Source organism: Heliconius melpomene, chromosome 20 (genome assembly GCF_056956725.1).
Source record: "Heliconius melpomene rosina isolate 202511_hmr_F chromosome 20, ASM5695672v1, whole genome shotgun sequence".
Classification (NCBI taxonomy): Eukaryota; Metazoa; Arthropoda; class Insecta; order Lepidoptera; family Nymphalidae; genus Heliconius; species Heliconius melpomene.
This window is the reverse complement of record NC_140408.1, coordinates 3,528,784-3,539,901: the sequence shown is the minus strand read 5'-3', so window position 1 is coordinate 3,539,901 and position 11,118 is coordinate 3,528,784. Positions and strand designations below refer to the sequence as shown.

At 32.5% G+C, this 11,118-nt stretch overlaps 1 protein-coding gene across 10 annotated transcripts in view; it reads left to right on the top strand.

The window, feature by feature from the left end:
• The first annotated feature begins 10 nt into the window (after window positions 1-10).
• CLIP-190 (Cytoplasmic linker protein 190) overlaps window positions 11-11,118 on the top strand; it is a 40,156-nt gene continuing 29,048 nt past the window's right edge. For 4 of the 10 annotated variants that reach the window (XM_085205268.1, XM_085205269.1, XM_085205267.1 and 1 more), the window contains exons 1-2: window positions 105-396; window positions 692-1,014. In XM_085205268.1, the coding sequence (XP_085061394.1) occupies window positions 786-1,014 (229 nt within the window). In that variant the 5' untranslated portion in view covers window positions 105-396; window positions 692-785. Of the gene's footprint in view, window positions 397-641; window positions 1,015-11,118 lie in introns of those variants that run through there. The other 6 variants (XM_085205273.1, XM_085205270.1, XM_085205265.1 and 3 more) reach the window with 5 other exon arrangements.

The window sequence follows — 11,118 nt, the reverse complement described above, 5'->3', positions numbered from 1 at the left end:
AGCAATGTAATGCGAACATTGAAAAATTGAATAGCCTGTCGTACTTTCAACTTTCAAGTGGCGTATGCGTATGCTGCAATGTATATGAAATCAGTGTCTGTCTGTTGTAATCTTGAGTGGTGTAAATTTTTATGTTGTGTGAGCATGTTCCTAATTTTCTAATTTTGTATTTGTCAATAATTTACGTTACTTCTTTAGATTTATAAATATATTAATAATGTCGATATGTTTTCTAGTTAAAGGAAGTAAAGTAATTATATAAATTTAAATTCAATGTGTCGATTTACGTGTGGTGATAACGTTGTCAAGCTCAGCTGGAACGATGAGCGGTAAAAATTTCGCGAGTTTTTCTTAAGTCACGGAAAGCATTTTTTGTGCTCTATTTCTTCAGCCAAGGTATGCAGTTATATTTTCTTTATGGTGCTTGCAAAGAACAAAGTAATCACTTTATTATTTAAATATTAATTTGAATAAAAACACGTGAATGCTATATACCGCCGATTATCTTATGAAAACAATTTAAAATTGCAATAATGTGAATACGATTTATTTACATTTATTGCTTTATGGCCGTGATCCAGATTGCGTGTCCTCTTATTGCGCGGGAACTTGAGGTATTTTTAGTTTATTAGTCGTTACTTCACGAGATTATTTCAGACGCGTCGTATATTTTCAATGTTATTTTTAATAGGATACTGAATGATTAGAGTTTCTCCATATTAAATATGGGTTTGGTAAAGTAAACACAAATAAAATATAATAAAAAGTGAATAAAGTGCATCAAAATGGATGACAAGACTGAAACAAAGCAAGAATCAGATCCTCCAGCGCCATCATTGACGTCATCAGAAGCAGCATCAACTATAAGTAATGCTCCTTCAAGTACACCAAAATCTGAAATTTCACGACCATCAACATTTGCAAAGCCATCCGGTCTGAAACCACCTACGAAAATTGGACGACTATGCTCGAACAGCGCACCAAAACCAGCAGTTCCTATATCTCCAAGAAGTGGTAAGTGTATTGAAATTTATTTGCAAAACTTAAAATCTTAAACTATATTATTTAACTTCAATAACACAAACTGCAATTGACAATACCATTATTCTGTTATTTGTTGTCTTTTTTCATACTTGTGCTGTTTTATTAATTATTTTCCAATCAATTGCAGGACTTAAATTGGCTTATAAATTGATATTAACTCATTAAAGCCAATGGATTTGACTTTATCCATTGCAGCTGTCAATCTCATTGTATCTTATCAAACTTTGTTGGCATCATTGGGTAAATAGAGTAAAGTTTAATTTTATATTAATTTACTATCTTTTTACACTTAACTGTACAAGTTATATGTTAAATTAAGGTATAAGTCAAGATGATATAATTTATTCTAACAAATATAAATAAAGATATCTTACAAAATATTAAATACAATATACAAAATCGTATTGACTATATCAATATACTAAATCTTAAACTTTAATAAAATTTTATATAATCATATTTAATTCATTTCACATGTCTAAATTTTATTAATAATTGGAGTTTTGAAAAGTCCTAGTTAATCTACAAAAGTATACAACTTAATAATTTTGACAAATATATGACTAATACTTCTTTAGGTTTATTTGTTGTTGTAGAATTATTTAGTCTTTGCTAAGTGTACTGAATATATAATACACAAAAATAAAATATTCATATTTTAAAAAAACCTGGTGTCTAAGAAAAACTAAAAAACAAGCCTGTTAATTTAGAATTTAGTCAAAAGTAACACTGACAAGCTACATCATATTAATACATAGTTTTATAATCTATCTACAAAGAAATAATAAAATCTTTGCAAAATACAAAAATTAACAGCCCGCCCCCATTTATATATTACATAGCTCCCTTGGGAGATTTGTTAGTGCAAGAATAGGCCCCTCTGCTCTTAACCCTGGTTATAGAAAAAAGTGTGATATATTATAGTACTAACATTTAAAAAAATGCATAAAATGATGTCATTCCATTTATAAAATTACTTATAATTTATAAACCATTTGCAAGTGTCTTATTACATCATCACATCTTATTTATAAAGGTGAGGTGCATGGGTGACCTCAGGCCTTAGATTTGTCGTAAGACTTAAATGTTAAGTCTCGACGCCATGTAGGCGCCCCTTGATCTCTGACCAAGATCAAAAAACTGGTTCCAAAATAATTTTTAATAAATTTAAATTTCAACGTAGTTTATTACCATAAATTAATTAAGATAAGTAAAAAAATATAATATTCACATTTTTTGTAGATATAAAAACGTATTTTTAATTTGTATTCCAATATTCATGACAACTGATAAAATAGGTATATGGACACTTGGACTTCATGATATTTGGTAGGTATATGTACTTTTAAGTAAAAACATAAAACTTTGAACATAGAAAGATATAAAAATGTTTTTTCTTTCCCAAGTCTAGAATAACACTTTGTAAAAAGTGGTAAATATATGGTCGATCTTTTAGACGTAAGTAAAAAAAAATATAATAAAATAAATTCGAAAAACGAGAGTGATCTAGTTTCATCAAAATATTTAACAACCAACCATTTTTTTTTTCATTGAACTCTACTTATATCATAAAGTGTAACAGTTGCTGTGGTTCTCTGCGTTTGGTTCAACACACTAATCTCAGAAGCTAATGGTATGAATTCAAATATTTTTTTGTGAGTGGATAGCCCATTTATGGAGTATCTATATTACTTCACGGCATTAGTTTCGAAGTACCCTGTAACCCACTGTACCTGCTGTCAGAGATACCGGGCACTCAAAATGTGTTATTATATACAACACTTACATATTTCTATTTGCCTAAGCGGACGTAGCTGCAGGCAAGAACTATCTTTTAATATTTGCATTTCTAGTAATCATAATAAATAAGTAAGTTTGAATTTAGACATTTTAAACTCTTCTTGCATTTTAATTGTATAAACTAGAGCCACATAAGAGTAATTTGATTTTAAAATTTAGAAAGAGAAAGTAATTGTACGTGTCCAAAAATTTTACCATTACAAGTCATGGTTACCATTGAGTTTCACCTTGAAATTGTGCTCGATTCGCTTCGCCTAGTAAGTGTAAGCATTGATCGTCAGCCAATTCGTTGCTAATCGTCGATTTCTCTTCGATATGCGTGATAATAATGACAATAAAAATGTTTCGTGCAGCTGATGATGCGGGCGTTTGCCAATTTAGTTAAAGTCAAGGGTTTACGAGTTTGTTGACCTCAGCGCATATATAATTTTTTCAAATATTTCTTAGTATAGTTTAATTAAAAATAATGTATAAAGATTATTCTTAGAAGATACTGACGTTTATTACGTTTTACATTATAATTGGAGTCGTGAGAAGGACATCTGTGTTATAATTATTTCTTACTCAAGATATTATATAATTTCATATGCTTTAGTTAGAAATCTCAGATCATCAGATTGTTGTAACTGATTCGTAAATGTCCTTAGTTTAAAAATATATATTAAAAAAAAAATCAGCTTCACGCTGTATCCCGCACACAGCAGGGTAGGCAGAGGGAACCTAGCGTTAAGACACTCCGTTCCCCACTTTCTGCCGAATTCTGGAGGCATTGCGTGTTGATGGGCAGAACTCAACGCCGCGATTCGCCTAGACACCAGAGCGAAGGAATGGAAATATAAACGTAAATAATTTATTATTCAACAGTATTTTCAAAAACGTATATAAAGAAGGTATATTATTGTTAACAACCGGTTTAAGTGACTTTCTTAACGTTCTCCACTCATTTTGACATCATATTTATTTTTATATAGTGAGATAGCGATCCAGTTCTAAATGAAAGTAAACACTCGTGTTTACCGTTTTTTTTTGCAAGCCAGATCAATAGCATCGGAGCTGGTAAAAAATGACATCCTGTTATACCTAGCTACATACTGGTTCGGAGTCGACCTTCGCTCGTTTATTTACATAATAATATACCGTTGCTTCATCTCGGCTAATAGGAAGTGTAGCGTTATACCATACTTATCTAATTGATTGTATAGCAATTATATGTATAGAATAACAGTTATTTACAGATAATTATGATTTACAGTTGGAAATATGTATCAATTGCCTAATGTAATTATGAAGTTTTTTTTTGTGGCAGGCAGGCAGGAGGCAGTGGAAACCTAGTGTTCCCCACTTTCTGTTGAATATTTCGAGGCATTCTGCCGCTCAACAGTGGTGGAATTCCACGTTGGGCTTTTTGCCTTGGTATCAGAACACAACCGTCACGTTGCAGTACCCCCTTGTACCCCTGTGCGACAACTGCTTCTAATTATGAAGTTAAAAGATATTTTTCTACGAAATTAGATTTTTTATTATAAATGTGAATGTTAGTTTGTTTGTTACGTGTACACGCCTAAACTGCTCGATCGATTATTATGAAACTTTATACACATATTCTTCGAGATATTTGAAAGGACATAGGATAATATTTATTAAAAAATATGTTATCCTTAGGCTATAATACAAAAATAAGTTTAGCCAAGCGAAGCCGCGTTTGATTCTAGTATAATATATTTTCTTGAAATACAGCGTGCAAAATATTAATTGTATAACTTACCTAGATGACGTCGCAACTATATTTATAATAATTTACATGTATGTATGTATGTATGTACATACTGCAAGTGTACCTAATGTTTGTGTGCTCTGTCATTATGTCTGAAAACATTAATCACTTTCTCTGGTGGTGAATGCAGATCGTATTTTCCAGTGAACGTGGCGTTGGCATGCTTTAAATTATTTTATGATAGTTGCAAAAAGCAAGCGAGAAAACCAGAATAAATTATGTAGTATTTATATTTTATTAAATAATGTTCACCTTCAAGAAAATAACAGCTGAGGCATTTTTTTTCAAGAAAATAACAGCTGAGGCATTTTTTTGAAAAACATGACGTAACTTAGATTTATTTGGTTTTAACTAATCTTGTCCCCTATATACGAATTAGTTCCCACGATTTAGATATTAGTAGGTAGTAGGTATTCGCTATACACCTTGCGTTTATGTCTTGTGTTATCTATCCTATTCAAACCTCAAGGTTCCCCCTTATGGTACCTTTTAAACAAAAGAAACACTACATTCCCCAAATAGACGAGGCCAATATTATCAGAGGCAACTTTTTTATAGTTTCTAGTCATGAAAATAACTTACTTTGTTCTAGCTTTAACGATGACTAAATTTTCTTTTATTACCTACTTATTATTTTCAAAAAATGAAAATAAAACTGAAATCTAAATATATTTAATAGATACTATAAGTCACTGTTCATGTATTTAAAAATTCTTACTTTATAATGTAAGGGATTTTGCAATTCCTTTAGAGCGGTTCACTTTGCCTGTAGAAGCTAACACAATTGAGAGTGGAATGCTGCCCTAGATTAAAACCCGCTGTTGCCGCTCGTGAACCATGATATATAGAGCGTACCACATGGGATCTATAATTTAATATACTTCTAAATGAAAGAATAATTACTTATATTTATTTATCTTTTAACATGTTTTAGAGAAAAAAAGATTGTCTTGATTTAAAAATTCCTTTGTATGTTGTAAATTATATCAGAAACGGCTTTCATCTTCTTCCTTCGGTCTGCCTTCCTACTCAACCTAGTCCACTTTGCACGTTCTTTCTGCGTCCTCGGTGGTTAGACCATTGGCTCTCATGTCCTGCATCACGACACCCAACCAGCGCTTCCTTGGGCGTCCGGGAGGTGTCATCCCAGAAACTGACATAGCAAGGCACTTGCATCCGACATAGTTCTTAGGCCGGCGCGTAACGAGGCCAAACCATCTCATAAACGGCTTTCATCATTTATATTTAATTACGAATTTTAATAGAGTAATAAAATCTTTTCGTCATTGGGTTCTGCCACTCAACACACAATGCCTCAATAATTAGGCGGAAATTGGGGAACGAAATTGTCTTAATACACAACAGAGTGTCTAAACACTAGGTTTCCAGGTTTCCTTTGCCTAGACTACTATGGAGCTATTAAAAAAAGCAAACTTTTTAATTTTGTGTAAATCTTATTAAATAAATATTAAAATGAAGACATCTCTCCCGTATCTCTTGAATTGAACTCATAAGTTTAAAGACGAGATTTACTGATAGTTAAAAACATTTTTACTATGTTTTCAAGTGCGCACATAAATTTGCTTCAGCCATTATTCTTGTACTTTCTAAAGTTGTTCTTTTGTTAAAATACCAATTTATTCACATTCCATAATGCACTGTCACCGCGACGCGTCGATGCCTTCTTAAAATTGCAACTATTGTATCTCAATAGGAGTACAAAAGTATAGTTCGTCAATGTTTACTTAGGTGCTATTCTTGACGATCGTAAAAACAACACTTTCTGTTTTAATACCAAATATCGAATATATTTAACGTGTTAGGGAAACCCGTGTTCTCATATTATTACATATTACTCAGTAAAAAATCAACTTTACGCTGTATCCCGCACATAGCAGGGTAGAGGGAACCTGGGTACCTACTTTCCGCAAAATTCTGGAAGCATTGCGTGTTGAGCGGCGGAAATCAACGCCGCCAAACAAACAACTTATTGTGTAATTCTAATATTTTAATTTGTCTATAACTTACTAGAATTTTTACATCCTTAACAATATTTTTGTAAATTAATATTCTAGTGCGGCAATTTTTTTTTGTATTATGTAAGTTTCCTCCTAAACGGAAAATTTCGGTTTTGAATAGATAATTTATAAAAAATGTTAACAGTATTTTTTACTGATTGACGTACTTATTTATTTATCCATTTGCAAAAAAATATGTATTTAAGTAGCATATCTATAAAATAAAAAGTAGCAGAACCAGATTTACTTCTGCATTTATTTTGTAAAACGTAGTATATTTAATAACTTATTTTATGTAGGTTTCTGTGTAAGTGTTATCTATATATATAAAATCGAAAGGTCACTCACTCATCACGAAATCTCAGAAACTACAAGGACAGGCCGTAGGTGCTCGCTAAGACGGGAATTTGCAATATTCGATTTCTAAGGGGTTGTTTTTGGGGTCGAATGTTTATATGAAACTTCGTTACTACAAATGCTAGGAGTCTCAAAATTTGCATGGACGTCACTTATAGGACGTAGGTACTCATGGAGACAGAAATTAATAATAAAGTAGTTCACGCAGGCGAAGCCGCGGGCGGGCCGCTAGTATTAAGATATGTTTCTTTTAAATGAATTACATCTATGTACAGTGCTATTATACTATTTTTATATCACAAGTAGTATTGCCAACTGTTTTAAAAAATATTTTTTGGAAGTAGGTATTCGTACTCTGCTTTATATATTTATTATTCCTTTACATTTGATTCTCATGGCACTTCGTCAATAATTATTGCCTAATTTAGCTTCACACTGTGTGCCAAGGTAGGCAGAGAGATCCTGGGAACCTACATAGTGTTAAGACACTCCATTCCCATTAAAACACTTCCGCTCCCCGCTTTTCGCCCAATTCTGAATTGTTACTAATTTTAAAAAATATTTTTCGGACAATACTACTATTGTTTTAAGCAATATGATGTAATTTATTGTGCAATGAATAAACATACTGTCACAGCTGACATAATGATGAGTAATCGTTATATTAGAGCATTTCAACATATTAAAATTGACCTGTTCGATAATTTTTTTTATTCTAAAATATTTTATTTGACAAATTAAATCATCTTCACGCTGTATCCCGCACACAGCAGGGTAGGCAGACGGAACCTAGTGTTAAGACACTGCGTTCCCCACTTTCCACTGAATTCTGGATTCATTGCATGTTGAGTAGCGTAAATCAACGCCGCGCTTTGCTTTGAAATATAAATTTAAATAATCATTTCGTTTGCTCGGTACCTTGAGTGGGCATCGAACCCACAGTCAGTCACGCTTAGAGGCACTATTTGTGCCCCTGCGAGAGTGTGGCACTCTAAAATATTTATAGCTAAGAATAGGGAACTTACTAAATATTTGCACCAAAACTGAATGTAATGTCGCCCATTTAAGAATAACCTTGGAGTCGAACATTCATATTTGTGATATTTAGAATTCACTTGCAGTCAATTAACATAAAGGTTGTCATAATAAATTATAATTTATCCTGATAAATACCAACTCTACATTAAAACGTTCACATTAGATTATAATAAACATAAAATACTAAATAATTTTACTGATTTTTTTATAACTTCACGCTATATTACGCACATAGTAAGTACATAGCAGAGGGAACCTGGGAAACTAGTCTTAACACATTCCCGTTCCCCGATTCATTCTGGAGGCATTGCGTGTTCTATTCCTATCACTCAACAGGTCTCAACGCCGCTCTTTGCCTAATTACCAGAGTAAGATAAATTATTAAATATTTTATTTCCTCGAGTGGGAATCGAACTCACAACCTGTCGCGTTAACAATTGTACTTTTGCGCCACTGCGCCTACGGTTGGCCTCATGTTAACGCTTTAATAACAATAACATTTTTGAAATAACAATGAAACAAGTTACAATAATAACATTTTGAAATAACGATATAGGTATACGAAACATTATTTGTAATATAGAACGACCTTATAAGCTTATAAACTTATTCGTACGTATATTTCTTAACCGATACGCATATTTTTCGTTACAGTATTCCAAAGCAATTTCTTATAATTCGATTTTTACGCAGAAACACTAACGACGATCAGTAAATTTCTTAAGGTCATACGAACAACATTTAAATTGAAATGTTTCCGTTGTTTTGCATCGTGATTGGATTGCCTTTTCACTTGTAATCAAATGTCTATTTTATCTGTTCTCAATGTGTTTAATAACAAAGAGTAATATTTGGAGGCAAGTCGTCGCGCTTAAAAAAAAAATTTACGAAAAGTGGAGAACGGAGTGTCTTAATATTAGGTTCCCTCTGCCTACCTTGCTTTATGTGAGGAACAGCGTGAGGCTGAAGAGAAATATTCGCTTCGAAACTCATCCCATACAGCTAATATGATATATTGCACAATAAAGTAAAAAAGCAGTTATTGATTATATCTAAAAATATAAAATAGCCTTGTCCAGTCATAATTCATTGTTATGGGTTTTTATAACTAGTCATTAAATCTCATGTTGTGTAATGTATATTAATATGTCATTCAATTGCATTATAAAATCAGGTAAAGACCTAATCGGATACAGCCTACTTCTTAGCTAATACTCGCTTTACGTCATTGATTATATAATTATTTAGTTTAGATGCTTCTAAAACTATATTTACTTTTAGTATTTATTATATAATTACTTAGGTGCTTATAAATATATATAAAAGTTTATATAAGTGCTATTAAAAATTCATCTAGGCACCTAGAGAACTTAACAAGAGACACTTGCCCTTTTGCTTATTTGCCAAACAGATAAAGAATATTACCCATGTTACAATAAAAACTGGACTGACGAAGTGTCCTTGATATCCATGGAAGGTCAAGGAGATGACTATTTCGTAGAATCTACTTTTCCTCCTATCTACCCCCTACCTATTTATTGTCATGTTTATTAAACAATTTATAATAAAAAAATATTGTGGAATAAAAAATAAGTAAACTAAACCGCAAAAGTTACTTGTTTTATCATTCCTATAAATATAACATTAGTGCTTAGTTAATTGTGTCATATAAACCAAAACAATTGTGTCATCAATAAATTCGAGTATAATGACGCAATAACTTTCTTAGTATTTAAAATAATATTAAATATTATTATGATTTCTTAATCAGTCAATCTTAAAGCTGTGGTACTTAAGAATCACCAGTAAGGAATATTTTAATAGTCGCCAAAAAATGAATAAAATTGCTAATACGACCTAAAAATAAATGATGTAGCAGGATTGGAACCTTTGGGATACAGTCCAAATCCTCAAATTCTTCTCCAGTTACTTCTGGCACTGTTTTTTTTTACAATTTTAATTATCGTTTTTTTTACTTTTTTATTTAGCTCTTAGTTATTGCTGTTATTATATTATAATTATAAAAATGTAGATATACCATATGTAACTAAGTTGTTACCAAAATAGAACATAATAGAGACACGTGGTATTTGAAGACAACATAAAAACACCAAATAATTGGCAACCACTATCAGACAAATAAAATTCAACTCAACATAAAGATAACACCAACAACCTGTTCTTTCATCCGATACCGGATTTGGTGTAGTGACACGATATTCCTGTAATACGAGTCTGTTACGGCCTGATGGACGGCGGTGTGGAGACCCGCGCCCTTACGCTTACAGTGAAATGGAGTGAAGCCTTTCCTGTGTTATTGATTCTGATATATGAGACGATGCCATTTCCTAATTTGTTGATTATTCTTCTATATAAATTATATTAACATCTATATGATACTTCACAAGGTCATAATAAAAATTATTTGGCGCTATACGCGTTAACTTGCAGTAAGAAGATCGGCTTCACGCTGTATCCCGCATAGCAGGGTAGGCAGAGGGAACCTTTATTGTTATGACACTCTGTTGAGTGGCGGAACTAAGCACCAAAGCGAAGCAAAATATAAATTTAAATAATTATTTCATTTCCTCGAGTGAGGATTGAATCCGCGACCAGGCGCGTTTATAGACACACTTGCACCCCTGAACCACGACTGGCTTCAAATCTCTGGCCTTGAGAAAATGGAATTAGAATTATACATAGAAAACAAAATCAGTATATTAAAAGTAAGCATAATCGGAAAATATGTACATGTTTCTACATGTGTCCAGGCAACAGTCATACACGAGTGCACCGCAGTCAAAACAAATGCCACTTAAATCACACGGTCACATGATACTTTAATTTTTGTGCTGCGCTTGTCAAACCCACCAACGTGATTGTTTCCAACAATCGTACGATCGATGTCGTAATGCGATTACAAATTAAAAATTTAATCACGCTTCACGCTGTATCCCGCACACAGCTGGGTAGCCATAGGGAACCTAGTGTTACGACACTCTGTTCCACACTACGTCGAATTCTGAAGGTATTGCGTGTTGAGTGGCTTAATGCTGCTGTGCTTTACCTCGACACCAGAGCTAAGAA